Below are 15,563 nucleotides of genomic sequence, written 5' to 3'. Positions count from 1 at the left end.
CAACAACAATTTCCTATTCACTGTCACACAGTAATAGTAAAAGGTATACAAATACACAAAAAAGTAACATATAATAATTACACTACTTAATTTAAAAACCATGCTTCCATCAACAACACAATTATCTCTTTACCTGAAAAAAGTAAGCCACCTAATAACACCTGTTTCTTTTATGGGCAGAATCCATTACTTATACTCCACACACTACATCATCTCTACCCTTGAAGCTACATTACCAACTTTAATCACCAAATCACCACAGCAAACTCATGGAACCACTTCATAATTCTTAAACCCTGTGCAGTAAATACTAACACCACATCTAACTTAACAAATTCCCTTATCCTCAACATCACTCGACTGTATTTTTTTTTAACAAGTAGCATGTATGTATTCCAAGCATTAGGACATGGATGCAATAATTCAGGGTTCTGCCTGCAAGCATCACTATCTTTCATACAACTGAGAACTCTAAATTTCAGTGATACGCCACTTTACTTCAATTACAATTTCACAAGGGTGTACATGGGACTAAGAAAGTGCTTTCAAGTTACTGAAGTGGGGAGAGAGAGAGAGAGAGAGAGAGAGAGAGAGAGAGAGAGAGAGAGAGAGAGAGAGAGAGAGAGAGAGAGAGAGAGAGAGAGAGAGAGAGAGAGAGAGAGAGAGAGAGCAATACCATGAAGCAACTCACCCAGTGCACTCACCTAACAACAGCAGCGAGGAGGGATGATACAGCACGAGGAGTGAGGGGGAGAGTGGGGTCTAAGGATGGGGTGTACTTGCCCCCTGCCAGTTCAAGGTTGATGCTCAGCCACAGCCCTAACACTGACTCCACATGGCTCCCATCAAACTGTGGGCAGAAAAGAGGATACGTTGCGACAATGCATATTTGTGTTTTGATAGAAATAGTCAGATTGGCCATGACTGAGCTGAAAATTTAGCTACAGAATCATGTACTTGTACTTATGTAGAGGAAAGATTCTAACTAGAGCTAGTCTCCTTTACAGATATAACACTCATAAATTGTAAACAAATATCTAACAATTTCCCAAGTAAATTTCTTTCATTACTCTCTATGAGTAAAAAGAATAAAGAATCTACTCTCTCTAGTTACCATGTGTTTCTCTAAGGAGAAATTTCCAAAAATTCTTCCAGTATTAATAAATTTACCAGTAATGAATGCAAGTATAAGCCTTGCTATTCCCTGTAATTAACATAAAATGCAATTATACAGTTGCTATAGTTTGCAATGAGCATGCATAAACAACAGGATATTACTTGTATTTTCATTAAAATTTAACTATAAAACTTAGTAATTCCTTCTTAACTACCACATACACTTCTGTCTCCTTTTTATTTCTATATTTTGGGACTATACATGATAGCCACTGTGCAGACTACTAACTATACTAACTGTTATTTACACTACTTCCATTTCTACATGTGTTGCTGCTGTGATTAATTACAGCTGTACACAACGGTAAAGCAGCTTTTACTCATAGCATAAATCTTATTACATGCTAATGTTGTTGTCCAAGTACTTGTTCTTCACTTTTATGGTGGTCTTAACAATTCTGGGTTGTGCCCTAGTGATCAGCACTCAAATGAAGTAAATGCTTCTTTGTTAGAATACAGCTTTTATAAATGATAGACACTGTGAAAATAGTATTTAGTTAATAAACTTTTAAGACTGCAATTCATGTGCAAACCTATAGCTGTAGGTATGAGTGCATGAACAAAGTGACTTGTAAGATCAGATGACAGATCTACAGAATAATGCAAACCTTATGAGTGGGTGGGGTATGATGACAATGAAGAAGAGAGCCATTACCTAACTAAGTGGAGGTAGAAAAACCTTACCTCCATGGAAAGATGAAGTAGAATCTTCTGGAAGACATCAGTGAGGAGGTGAACACTGGCTGTGAGGTCACCAGGCCCACACACCTCATTGTCCCCCCAGATGCTGCCCCCCACCTGCAACAAGATACACTGAATGAATTAATTTCAAGGTTTCTTTAGAGATGGAAACAGAAATGAGCACCATGTAAACACCTCAAGGGAAGAAGATTTCTCTCATGTTGTTGTGCAAAACATAAATACAAGTTAGTGGCTCATGGATACCCACAACCCAAAGGGGAAGGGTATATTCACAGTCTGTTTAGGACTTGAAGGTCTGTTGCTCTTCAAAAGTCATCTCTGCAATTCACATATGTAGTACATGAAGCAACAACAATGATGGGTGTTAAACTAACTTTTAATGAGTAAATATGATAGATGCATACAATTAAAGTTCTTGTACCACTAATACTACCTTGAGAGGAGCAGTGACAGCCAAGGAAAGACGGGAGGTGTGGACAGCAGCCATCATATGTAGTCTAAGTTCAGACAAGAGTGAGACACCAGCTTCCAGTCTTGCATCCACAGCTGTTGAATGTTCCAGGCCTGGGTATGGAGAGCAGGCCAGTGGAGCACCAACTGCCTCACCACCAATGCTGCCCCTTGCGTCCTTGCCACAGCGATTGTTTGGGTGGTTGGGCAGTGTTGGTGCAAGGTATGAAGGTGAAAAACTACTGCAAAGGTTAGAGAAAAAGCAATGAATGATTCACAAACAGGAGAGTGAGAAAAAAAAAACTTAATCTATCTTTTTCTGTTAAGTTTGTACAGAACACAGAGCTGAGACCCCATGAATATATATATTAAGGATAAGATGTTTAAGTGATAGTGAGAAATTTGGTTCCCTAAATATGGAAGTATAGTCAGATTGATCTGGATACAGAAGTCATTTATAATTTTAAAAACACTAAGTTTGATAAAAGCATTTCTAGAATGAGAACAGCACTACCTTTACTTAAATGACAGATCCTACACACACACACACACACACACACACACACACACACACACACACACACACACACAGAATTGCAGATATTTGCATGAACATTAACAAGAATAGGCATAGTCTTACTTTGACATGGCCAGCTCAATGGAGGTGAAGGTGTTGGTGGTGGAGGCAGTGGTAGTAAATGGGGGAGCCATATCTGCCAGGTACTCCCCTATCATGTCTTCACTCTCTGAGCTGTCATCAAGATCTAGGAATGCATACTTTCCTGAAACATGGACAAGAGAGGTGGTCAAGGAACTGCAGTAGACAAATGAAGATCCTACTACAAAATATCTACAAAATATGAGTTTCAAGTGTTCAACAGGCAAGTTAATTAAAGGATGTAAGGATGAATGGACTAACAAACAGCCATTCACTATGCATGTACACTGTTATTTCACTTGAGATTAAATTCAGTGAAATTCTGCTAAAGAATACTTTAAATGTCCATTTTTATGATTAATTGTAAACATTTTTAAAACATTTTGTCTGAAAATTTGAAAAATGTAAACATTTCCTTTCCTTTTCCTGCACTCACCTGGTAGGTCATCCTCATCCAGGGCAGTGTAGTGAGTAGTAGCCATGCTGACCACTGGTGGACTGAGGGATGTGGCTGATTGGTCTGCCTGACAATTCTGTGTGGCCACGCATTGCCCTAATGCTCCATTGGTCTCCTCTTGTGGGGAGGCAGCAGCAGCCCCTTCATCAGTAGTGCCATTGGCTGTCCCGCCAGACATTCCAGAGGGCCCTGGCTGGCTGGCTGCAGATAAGGTGGTGGTGGCAGAGGATCGAGCAGCATCCAGCACCAAATCAAAGTTGTCGACATCCTCTCGATGATGGTCAGCACTCACCACCACTACTGCACCACACACCCGCTCTCCTGCAACATCACAATCACAATCATTTATCACACTAATAGCATCATGTCAAATACCAGGTATCTCATTCCCTTCTGGTATCTAACTCAATTTTTTTCTACAATTTGTTATAGAACTGCTTCTTTTCTTTCTCTCTTTCAAAATATTACTATTATAGATGCTAATTGGATACATCTTTCATTTCTACAGTCTCCCAATAACATTTTGAAATCATGATAATCCTGGTCATGGAAAGAAAGTAACAGTGGAAGTTGTTAAGGGAAGCAAGTCACTGGATTACAAAATTGGATACAAAAAGGGAAATTATAACCTTTTGACTGTATCCTACTTAGAAACTGCATGAGCTTGATTTCCTAAACATGATACACATGAAAAACATTTCAAGAAACCAAAACAAAAATTACACTCATGAATGAGCAAATATCAATGAAATCTACTAGTGTGCTGGCCTACCTTCCAACACATCCTGCAGCAGACAGGTGAGGGCATGAAGGGCCCAGGGAGCACCCCATGTTGTGTCTAGGGTGAGGGCATGGCGCAGCAGAGCCCCAAGCTGGTCACTGCTCACTATCTCCCCTAAGGCCGGGCTGGGTCGTACCACGCTGACAAGTCCCCCAATTACCTGCAACAAACAGAATGACACATCTCTTCATACATGCTTTACACTGGTAGATGATGGGAGGTGCCATATTGTTAATATTTTAAAGATAGTTTTAAACTTGTGGAACTTGTATAATTCAAGGAAACAATCAATCTATGACTTTATTCATATTTTGGCCTTTGCAAAGGCTGATGAAATTATTAATTTATTCAACTGGATATGCTGCACACTTACTCTGCAATAATATGGCAGCAAACTATTAAAGGTCCTACCTTACAAGTCAGAAGGAAGGAATCTACACAGCATGGTGAACTAGAATTCATGAGGAGCTTGACCAGGCCATGAGCCACGGAGAGAGAGGTGGCTCGGTCCAGTGTGGTGAATGTTTCCCCTGGAGTGTCTGAATCCTCCTTGCGAGAACCAGCATTTCCAGAGGATGTGGATGTGGTGCGTGAGTAGCGCCTCACGATGGAGCGTCGAATGGTATCTAATTTGTGGTAAATCTCCCCGCTGAGGGCTCCTAGTACCTGCTACAAAAGAGAAAGTTAGCAAAACCCAGAAAATTAGTTATACTAGGCTAACATATCCCTTAAAGGCAGATAGTCAAGACAAGATGCCAGCCATGTCTTGTCTCATGAAATAATAAAAATAGGAAGACAGGGAATTTCGTCCCATAATGGTCATTATTAATCACTATTTATGACAGACAGGAAATACGGATACAAAGTCTATGCTCTGTGTCTCAGATCAGCTTGTATGGTTAATTATCAAGGCTGATTACACTGTGATTAGTGATGAGGTCTCTTCATCCATATCTTTTATACTGTATATAAATCCAAATCCAAAACCATAACAGCACAATACATACCCCAGAGCCTACTTCTCCAAGGGATTTTGTGGCTGTTTCCAAATTGACCAGTTGTTGCTTCTGATTGTGAACTAGCCTCTTTCGCAGCCTTTCCCGTGGTGCCCGTGGAGCGCTGCGGCCCGTTTCACTGCCCCGCCGCTGAAGACAACTTTCAGCAGCTAGCCAGGCCCACCGGCCCCCTCCTCCTGTGCCATACAAAACCCTTTATAAATAATATGTAAAGACAATATGATCCTTTATTATTATTCTCTAGTTTTCTCTCTTTCTCTCTCTCTCTCTCTAATGCATGAAAAGGAATGGCATGTACTAAAAAGAGTTCAGAGAAATTTGCTCAAAATTTAGTTCTTTAGGTGATATGATAATCTTATATAGAAAGGATTCAAGTCTGAGTAATCTATTCGGGAGTCCAAGTTCTAGAAACCAACACTTACCACTATCTTTAGTCTTCTCAGCCTCAGTTTTCCTTGCTGGAGTGAGAGCATCCAGACAAAGGGACAGGTACAGCAATAGCCAAGATACGAGGTGTGTATCAACATGAGGACCACCAGTGGTCCAAGAAGGCCAAACTGGATCTGGCACTGGGGCTGCAGAGCCATGAAGTTGAGCTGAGAGTGCACGGAGAATGGCATCAATCACCTGACTTCCTCGCCCGCTTCCTACGCTTTTCTGGCCGAGGAATGTGAGCAGTGCAAACACTCTGGGGATGAAAAGACAGTATGAGACAGAATGGCAACAATACAGCTTCACAGAATAACTTAGCTATGCTGATAAAATTACTCCTTGGCTCATTCACTACAGCTATTAAATGTCCACCTGTAAAATAACTGAAACTCTCAATGCTTATATCAATTCCTTCATCCATACATATAATTGCAAAACATGAAATATTCATACTTTTGTCTTTTCAAATAAACTGTGATTATTAGGGCAATAAAGCCTAGATTAGCAATGAAAGAATATTAACATCATCATCTATTAATGGAAATGCAAGATCTAAAGTGCTGTTTCTTTATGAAGCCTGCTCTTTGTGTTGCCTATCTGTCTACCTTCAAATAAATTTCTTGAGTCACGTGACACCTGTTATTTGTAACCCACCAGAGGAAACAAAAGCTTTTAATGAAGTAGTTTTATCACCAATAAATTTTGTTCCACTAAATAGTGTTAAGTATTCAGCTGTAATCAAGATTAATCATAGGATGCTTCAATCACTGTTATGAGGTCTTACAAAGATGTCCTATCAATAAAACCTCCCCAAAAATTCAGTTCATACCTGGTAGCAGGGAAGTGGAGAGTGTTGGTAGCTGTGAAGAGACTGACCATTGTAGAAGCCAAAAAGTCACCCCACCAAGGCTGGCCAGCACACAGGCGGGCCAGCAGGGAGGCCACTCCAACCTGTGCTGCTTTTGGGCCTCGGACACATACCTGCTCTACCAGTACTCTTGCCTGATCTGGTCCACACCATTCCACTAGATTGTGGGGCACCTATCAAGTGAAAAAAATAAATAAATAAATAATTATATATATATATATATATATATATATATATATATATATATATATATATATATATATATATATATATATATATATATATATATATATATATATATATATAAAACACTGACTCATATGAATAAAAGCTAAACTGAGCGAAAATTCTTGCATAGAACTTGTGCTTCTTCCAGCCAAAGCTTATACAACCTTAGTGAACAACATGAGGGGGCTTGAAATGGGTTCCTGGTGCATACCATCACTCACATTAGATTCATTGCATCCCATTCCCTCACTCACACTTACTTGTGTATTTATACCTAGTACATATATTGCCATCACTCTCTAACCACCCACTCCTAAAATCTTAGCTCTCTCACTGTCCATTTAAATATTCCTTTAGGTTCCTACCAAAGATTTCCTTGAACCAACAAAAAAAAGCCTTACAAACATGAACATGTAAGAATGGCAAACAATAATTTTCACGCTATAAATTATGTGGATGTAAGTACTTACAGCCATGCCAGAGATGGGAAGGGAGAGAGTGAGGAGGCAGTCAAGGAGATACTGCATGAGTGTGGCCAGTTTGTCTGAGGAGGCTGTGGTGGCTGAGTGTTGATTCTTGGCAGAGGAAGGAGAATAAGGGGCTGTTCCTCCAGGATCTCCTGTGCTCCCACCCACAGACTGCAGGCGACGCATCACAGACACAACCAGATTGAGGTGTTGCTGTTCCAACATACATTCCTGATGAAGAAAGAGATAAGTGAGAAAGGCAGGTGTGCACACATGAACTCTCTTAGTCTATAAACCAAATTATTAATTAATAGTAACCAGTCAGTATAACTGGGTCATATGTGTTTCATAACTTGCTGAACAGAACCAATTTCTCTATGGAGAGAAGTGCCTTGTATCCTGGGAAAAGAAAGATCTCTTCCAACATCAGAAACAGAAACTTTTGTCTTTCCCTTGACACCAAAATATGCCATAACACTTTCACAACTTGTATAATTTTTCTGTCTATAAAAAATTGTCCATATGAAAATTATATTCTAAAGTCGACAACATTAATTAAAGGTTATACATTCTTTTCTGATATCTCACTATCATTGTTTACCAATGAATTCTGCATCAGCTTCAGCTTATAGAATTCTTATTTACAACAGGAAGTACAAGATGAAAAGACTTTTCAATGTACTACTTGTCTATAGTATTGCATGATCAAAGTTACAGATCTCTATTGCTATGAATTCTGAACTTACATATTCCTTACACTTTAAAGAAATTTGCACTATGCTATACCTGGAAGGCATGGGTTATCTTTCTCTCTAAGTCTGCATCACGGGAGCTGTAGGGAAGCTCTGCAGCACCAAAGGATGTGTGAGGTGTAGAGGGAGTGGTGGGACTCATGAGGAGAGGGTGCAGCAAGGCCCGGAGCTTGCTGCATGCCAAGCTGTACCGGCACCCAATGTCTTCAACCACACTGGCCAGTACTGTCAGTTGTGTCTGTCACAAATATAATTATTAGTAATAATAAAATGAGAATAATACAACTGTTAATCTGATATCCAGTTTTCATGTTAAATATAAGTTCCATTCATTCCAATTCTTTCAAATCAATGCTCACCCTGTGCAATCAATATCTCCTGCATTTGGGGCACCATAACTGTTTTTATAAACACAAATCACATACTTTTCCAAAGACTCTTTCACAATACCTGAGCTGACTGTTTATTGACCACAGTTGGCTGCACCTCATCTGGCTGCAGCTGCCACGGTAGGATGAGAGTGTGGCCGTAGAAGGCACCCACAGGGATGCGGCACTGGGAGGAGCTGTTCATTCCGTACCTCCCTAAGGTAGTGACCTGAAAGCCGTGAGTGTAAGATGAGACGAGAAATTGAGTAGTACTGGCAAAGATGGGCGAGCTACGCTTCTAAATCCTAATTATTTCATATGACTTTCCATATAAAAATCTCCAAAACTGATGTCTTTGTAACTAAAATTTTCCATTAATTAATGCCAATCTACTTCCTCAGCAGTGCAGTTATTCAAGCACCTGAATGGTTTTCTTTACTAGTTGTGCATAATTTCAGTTTGTGGTGACTGCTATGTACAACACTATGTTTAATTTCCCTCTCTATCCATCCACAAATTTTACTGCTGCTATCTTTGCTCTAATAATGACAAAGTTTGTTCTCTCTGTTCTGTTTCATAAGTTAGTCATAGTAATTATTCCTTGTCTGCTCTTAGCCTACCAGTGTATTAAATTAACCCACAATTCTACATCCTTCCTATAAGCCATCATTTCACCTTAATTATAACTGTATATAAGACATAATCATGAGATTATTTATGAATCTAAAATAAGAAGAAAATATTAGCAGCCTACAAACAGATATACCTTCAAGTATCGACAAAGTGGGGGGGGCTGCAGGTCAGCAAGTATCAGTGGCCTCAAGCCAATGTCAGAGGCCACTACCAACCGCTCTCCATCCATGTCCTCGCCAGTCATCCAGATGTCAATGCTGAGGGATACCAGGTCACCACAGGCAGGGATGACCACATCTACAAAACAATGTATAATGAGAGTGTGACCTACATCTTCAGAGGAGTAAGTTAAAGAATAAATAAATACATGATACCTTGATGGCACCATAAGTATGCTAGTGAGAGAATTCCATGATGTGAGCAGAATGGCTGGTGAGAAATTAAAGTGTATACAGAAAACACAGTATATCTGACAAAAGAAATAGGTTTGTGGCAAAGTGAAAGTAGTGAAATGCAACACCTTAAGGGAGTTATAGGGAACAAGTATCAGCAAAGGCTAAGATAGCATATGCTACATTATACTAGACTATATTATGCCTTCTGTCTCTGAGATCAAAATCACACTGGATAAGAACAAGCACATAATCCAGCTGATTCCATATCCAGTTTTATAAATATATATACAACTGATTTCTTACAGCTTCTCATATATCTTCTTTCTTCACACAAATCTAAGTTTTATAGAGTCTACCTTTTACATGCCAAGAAAATGTACATTTGTAAGGAAGCACATTTCTTTAGACTTTTATTTTATTTACTCGTTTTTTTGCTCTACATGCAGTTAAATGCAAGAGGACCAAGTATAGCTACTCACCAGTCAGTAGTACAGGAGAGCCGAAGTCCAGGACAACAAAACGACGAGCTCCAGAGTGCATCCTTTCAATGACCAGCATTTGTTGTGGGGGAAGTGAAAGGAGCTGCTGCCATGGGGCACCCAAGGTACTCTGGACTGCTGGACCTTTCTTCCCTCCTCCTCCTGATCCATCTTTGGCCTGGGGGTGACTGCCTGAGGGAGTGGATGCCTTGCTTTCTATGGAACTTACATCTTCCTCACTTTTCCTCTTGGCATATGAACTTGGTCCTCCCACTTGTTTGGCTACTTCAGACTCTTTCTTGTCAGCATATATTAATTTCAAGTCTAGGGCTTGAATTTCAGCCAAAAGCATAGCATCAATACTTTCATGATCTGGGGTGGCCTCTGAGGAGCTGCTGGATGATGAGATTGTGCTGACCTCCTCCTTGGCCTCCCCATCCTTGACTGGTCCATCGAGTGGCAGCAGTGCTGGCGAGGTGGAATTCTCAGCTGCCACCACCTTGGCCAGGGTCTGAGTGCGCTGCTTAGCCTGTGAAGAAAACCACATCAAGCCCTTGCTTCACCACCACTGCAGTATTTTAGCTGAAGGATTTTCAAGCATTTCAAATCCTTTTAAAATACTGTCATGCTTCTTACAAAACCTTAAAACAAATATATATGAGATCATAAATGTAAAGCAGCCATAAAATGATCTAATTACATACAAGGCAGAAATAATGTCTTGGTTGAACTGATGATCATTAATTCTACTAAGAATATAATAAAAACACATACACATTTCCAAACTTTCCAAAACATCTGACTATCAAACTCATGTCAAATCAAATTTGAATGATAATCTTATGCACAACCAAGGCAAGTGACTCGACAAAATTAACTGTCTTAACATGTTCAAAACAACAAACTTAGAATAAGTTAAAATCCCAACAGACAGCTCACAGCTTGTTTTAATGAGCCAGCCTTCTTCTTTCAGTGATGTTCACTAAGACAGTTAACTCATGTCCATAAAACCTCAATGGGAAAATAATGGAGCAATTAAAGGATATTTGTTTTTGCCACAAATGGAAAGCACAGACCAGACAAATACTTTGACATGACCACAGAAAGGTTACAGATTTTCACACAATTTCCTGTGAAAATTATTCAAATTATTTACCATTACAGATGACACTGATTTAGAGAAAAAAAAATAAAACAGTGAATTTAGTTCTTTGTCTACTGAATCACATGTCTGGACTTATTTTACTTCACTTGTTGGCCCACCTTCTGCAGGCAGTGCTTCATGGAAGCAAGCTGATCACTGAGGGTCTGCAGCTTCTCCAGGTATGTCTTGGTTGCCTTCTTGGCCAACAACAGTTCCACTGCCTGGTTTTTGACAGCCATGTCCTCAACTGCCTTGTGCAGCTGCCCAATGCAAAGGGAGAGTCAGAGAGGACAATGGCAAAGATCGATCAATTACTGCCCCAGCAACATCACTATAGCACTGACACAAGGTAGACAACTCAATCAGGGCTCAGTGGTGGCACCTGAGAGGCCAACCACCTTAATCACTCAAGTGATTTTCAAGCAAATTATTGTTCCCTAGCTTGCTGCCTCATACTTTTGGTGCTTGGATCACCTCAGCCCCACTGCTCTCAGGAAGCACCCTCAAGCCACCCTTTAAGAAGATCCTGGAGCAGCCACTGCCACTACTACTTAATATGTACTTAATGAGGGAGGAGACAATAATACAGAAGTGATGAGACAATAAGCATACAAGATAAATGCTGGTTTTGTAAGATGATGCTCAATTATATTTAGGTAATACATAATGGCTTCTTGGTATTTGTAATTTCATTATTTATGATCCTTGAATCTGATTTGCCAATAAAGTTAGGCTAAATTCAAACTTGACACCATGCATCCTGCCATACGAGAGCAGCCTTCACTGACTAGTTTCATAGCTCCTCAGTATCCTTTGGCTGGCTGTTCAAGGCCTACTAGTATTTCCATAAGAAGGAAGTGTTACAACACTGTGACAAATTACAAGTGACATCTTAAATGTGGCATGCTAGTAAAAGCATGATACAATCAACCTCACTGATTCTGCCACTTGTTTAAATAAAATCCATGTGTATCACAGCCTTTCTCCTCAATGTTTGTCCATTACAATGTAATGGTAATATATTGTGGGAGAAACAAGTCAAAGTCAATGATATGTAACAACACAACTTTCACCTAGATAAATTACAATTGTCATGATGAGACTCCTATGAAGGTTTTTTTTTTCAGTGATGTTCAGCACATCATAGTGATGCAGTTCAAACTTAGTTCAAACTTAGTTGATATTTTCTGTTTGTGGTTATGTATTAATGTCTTGTATTGCTGAACTTTGACAAAACCAAGTAAAAAATACATGATATAATGCAAATTTTTATCAAAGTATTAACGTGTTACACTAAGATTCAAACAATTGTGCCTTGGTAAATACTGTTTCCAGTACCAGTCAGTTGTAAACTTCTTTCTAGGAATGTGAAAACGACTGAACAATGAACATTAACATCACTTGCAGCAGTGGTCATCAAATTTCTATGATATCAGTCCTCTGAGGATTTTTCATTGAAATTTTCTTTTTATTTGATACATTCTTATATAGACTTAGGCGTCTGCAGCCTTAATGTCTTGTTTGTTAAGAATGACAGTAACAGTGATTCTCAACTGTTCCCATGCCAAAGACAAACACAGGCATTGGTCAAACTCAATCTACTGCATGCTTTTTGGTGATAAAATTTGGTTGAATATTTACTGGAATTGGTGGACAGGTGTTATTCATAATTCTTCCCAATCACAAAATTTTCTAAAACATGACTCATGCAAATACCAAGGAGTCATTGTACTTCCATTCCTCAAAACATTCTCACAAACTTAAGTAAAAATCATTCATTTTCTTTTAACAAATACCAGAATTATGTAGCAATTAAAAGATACCCTCCAACAACCTTAGTTTTCAATTACAGTAACAGTTTAAAAATCTAATAAAAGCCAGCTATCTAGATCCTCCAGCATTCTGAGCCACCAGTGTTTCATAGTGCAGGCATGCCCCTATCACCAAGAATCCATGCACAAACATTACAAATGACATGCAGTGTTGCCTAAATTCACATCAGTTCTGGCAGCCTGCACTGCCATCACAGTGATCACTGCATGAAAAAAACTGTGTGAACAATTTCCATGTTTTACTAATTATGTGAAGACAGTGAAAATATAACTGTTTAGGACTGACTTCCCAAAACAGGCCTAGCAGATAAGATAGACCATAAATTGATACTGGTGTGTGTGTGTGTGTGTGTGTGTATGTGTGTGTGTGTGTGTGTGTGTGTGGATGTCATGCCATGCCCTTCTGCCTGGTAAAGATTATTCATGGATGAAAACTTTGCAAGAAGTAATAACAGAATTTTCTCCTGCACAAGTGAATCAGTCAAAGATGTGATATGACTTAAGTGACAGCTAAGTGGGGAGGTAGGGTTGGTACAATGCAGCATTTCTGATTAATTATGGATATGAATTAAGTGTGAGACATGTTAGATACTAGAAGAGAACATATGATGCAATGAGAAATGCTGAGTGATCTCCACTGACACAGGCTATGGATTATTACTCTGATTCTCATTTGTTATGAAAGTCTCATTCCACTTTTCTCTAAGTTCATTTAGCTACCAATCCAAGAACTGGAGGGGCCGAGAGAGAGAGAGAGAGAGAGAGAGAGAGAGAGAGAGAGAGAGAGAGAGAGAGAGAGAGAGAGAGAGAGAGAGAGAGAGAGAGAGAGAGAAACTATGACCAAAGCAAAACTCACCATACTGACAGCACCATCAACAGTCTTAGCATTGCCAGCATTGGCTGTGGACTCCACCTGTGCCAGGGCCAAGGAGTCCAGTCCCCCAGGAATGGTGAATGGCTGCATCATGAAGGGGCTGCCGGAGTGACCTGTGGAGGATGACATAGTTGAGGCAAGTGCTGCAATAAAGGGAGTGTTTTGTCAGCTTTATAATTGTGATTTTCCTCACATGTGACCATCTCTAGGTGTGTGGAATGGAACCTGAATTTGGGAATCCAGGAGCATAATTTCACAATTTCACAAAATGTTCAACATGCTTAATTTTAGTTTCCTTAAAATAAAGTCTTAACAAGTACACTTTTCTTTTTGTTCATATTCAAACATCTTGCAATATATTCTGATTACATGCCTGCTACTGTTCTTCTTTCCAAAGATCCTTTGCACACAACAAATTCATTATTGATTGAATCAATCAGTTACCAGTAAGACAAGGGCTAAATTCATCATCTACCTGTGGAGGCACGCTCCATTTTGGTTCCATCACTGGCCATGTGGAGTGTAAAGTGTAGAGGCTCCACCTCCAGCAGTCCACACAAGGCTGAAGTGTGGCTCAGGCCAAGGAAAGAGCCAGGCGAGGTAGTGCGTCCAAGAAGTGCCCCAATGTCACTGTCGTCCCGTCCTGCCGTCAGATATGGGTGTCCAGAAGTGCCTCCAGACCCACTGCTTTTGCCAATGACAGTCCCTGTGGCCTGTGTTCCACCTGGTGGCATCATGCCTCCAGACATGGCACCTCCCCCAAAGGTAATGATGTTGTTGTTGTTATTGTTGTTATTGTTGGATGTTGTATTAGCTGTGGGGTGACCAGTGTTGGCTTGTCCTGTAGGGCCTCCATTTAACTGATGGGAGATAAAGTGAAGGCAAATAGTATCAAATGGTCATTCCATTACTACTTATTCCCAAAACTACTTTCACATGCTTCTTGCAACACAACTATTTCAATCAGTTATGTAAAAAAATAAATAAATAAAAAAAAATAATAAAAAAAAAATAAATAAAATTAACTCCTAAGCCTTGCCCATGTACTCTCCCCACACTATTATACCTCAGCAGCCACTCATCTCCCACAAATATTTCCTAATTTCCCACAATTCTCTCTCTCTCTCTCTCTCTCTCTCTCTCTCTTCTGATTTATCAAGCATCTCTCCAAATTTCCCAATATTTCTCACAAACTCACAGACTGTTTGGTGAGGAGGGGAGGCTCTGTATCAAAGAGCTCCCTTTCAAGTGGAGTTCCATAAAGATTAAAGCGGGTCTGCAGCATGGTGTGGAAGGGATCCACTTTGCTACTAAGAGCCTCGGACACCATGGTCAGCAGCTGAGTCACCTGTTGAAGAACAGCTTGTGTTACAATACATAAATATTTAGTATTATAATACCTATCTTATGACATGAACTTGAGGTTTAAAAAAATGCAGATGAAGATAAAAGGATACAAAGAACATGTATCTTATAAGATGAAAAAACCGAAGAACATAAACATTAAATACATAAAAGGAAAACAATACCATGGAATTCAAATTCCAAACTACAAACAATAACAGACAAATAAGCATCAATACACCAACTCTTAGAGGAGTCTGTAAGGCTCACCTTGCGTGCAGTCCCCCAGGGATTGCACCATTTGAAATGGTTGAGAAGGGTGAAGAACCAGTGAAGGGCACCAGCACTCTGGCACTGCAAGATGTCATCAAGGCACTCCAGCAGGGCATCTAGCACAGCCCAGCCAAACACAAAGCCACCTTCCACCACTCGTGATCCTCTAAGATAGAAAAGACAAGTTTTTGAATGTAGATTGATCCTTAAATCCTTGCAAGTACAGAAAGATAT

At 39.8% G+C, this 15,563-nt stretch overlaps 1 protein-coding gene across 6 annotated transcripts in view; it reads right to left on the bottom strand.

The window, feature by feature from the left end:
* LOC135105133 (baculoviral IAP repeat-containing protein 6-like) overlaps nucleotides 1–15,563 on the bottom strand; it is a 53,394-nt gene that overhangs the window by 21,163 nt on the left and 16,668 nt on the right. For 4 of the 6 annotated variants that reach the window (XM_064013165.1, XM_064013166.1, XM_064013162.1 and 1 more), the window contains exons 19-38: nucleotides 15,327–15,495; nucleotides 14,911–15,060; nucleotides 14,188–14,572; nucleotides 13,695–13,825; nucleotides 11,126–11,266; nucleotides 9,863–10,391; nucleotides 9,122–9,285; nucleotides 8,438–8,584; nucleotides 8,022–8,225; nucleotides 7,239–7,466; nucleotides 6,502–6,713; nucleotides 5,663–5,928; nucleotides 5,232–5,416; nucleotides 4,636–4,893; nucleotides 4,216–4,384; nucleotides 3,423–3,764; nucleotides 2,969–3,110; nucleotides 2,312–2,570; nucleotides 1,861–1,974; nucleotides 705–850 (exon numbers count right to left, since the gene is read on the bottom strand). In XM_064013165.1, the coding sequence (XP_063869235.1) occupies nucleotides 705–850; nucleotides 1,861–1,974; nucleotides 2,312–2,570; nucleotides 2,969–3,110; nucleotides 3,423–3,764; nucleotides 4,216–4,384; nucleotides 4,636–4,893; nucleotides 5,232–5,416; nucleotides 5,663–5,928; nucleotides 6,502–6,713; nucleotides 7,239–7,466; nucleotides 8,022–8,225; nucleotides 8,438–8,584; nucleotides 9,122–9,285; nucleotides 9,863–10,391; nucleotides 11,126–11,266; nucleotides 13,695–13,825; nucleotides 14,188–14,572; nucleotides 14,911–15,060; nucleotides 15,327–15,495 (4,341 nt within the window). The remainder of the gene's footprint in view (nucleotides 1–704; nucleotides 851–1,860; nucleotides 1,975–2,311; nucleotides 2,571–2,968; nucleotides 3,111–3,422; nucleotides 3,765–4,215; nucleotides 4,385–4,635; nucleotides 4,894–5,231; nucleotides 5,417–5,662; nucleotides 5,929–6,501; nucleotides 6,714–7,238; nucleotides 7,467–8,021; nucleotides 8,226–8,437; nucleotides 8,585–9,121; nucleotides 9,286–9,862; nucleotides 10,392–11,125; nucleotides 11,267–13,694; nucleotides 13,826–14,187; nucleotides 14,573–14,910; nucleotides 15,061–15,326; nucleotides 15,496–15,563) is intronic. The other 2 variants (XM_064013164.1, XM_064013167.1) reach the window with 2 other exon arrangements.

The sequence above is a fragment of the Scylla paramamosain genome, chromosome 11 (assembly GCF_035594125.1).
Source record: "Scylla paramamosain isolate STU-SP2022 chromosome 11, ASM3559412v1, whole genome shotgun sequence".
NCBI lineage: Eukaryota > Metazoa > Arthropoda > Malacostraca > Decapoda > Portunidae > Scylla > Scylla paramamosain.
This window is presented reverse-complemented; position numbering and strand designations above follow the sequence as displayed.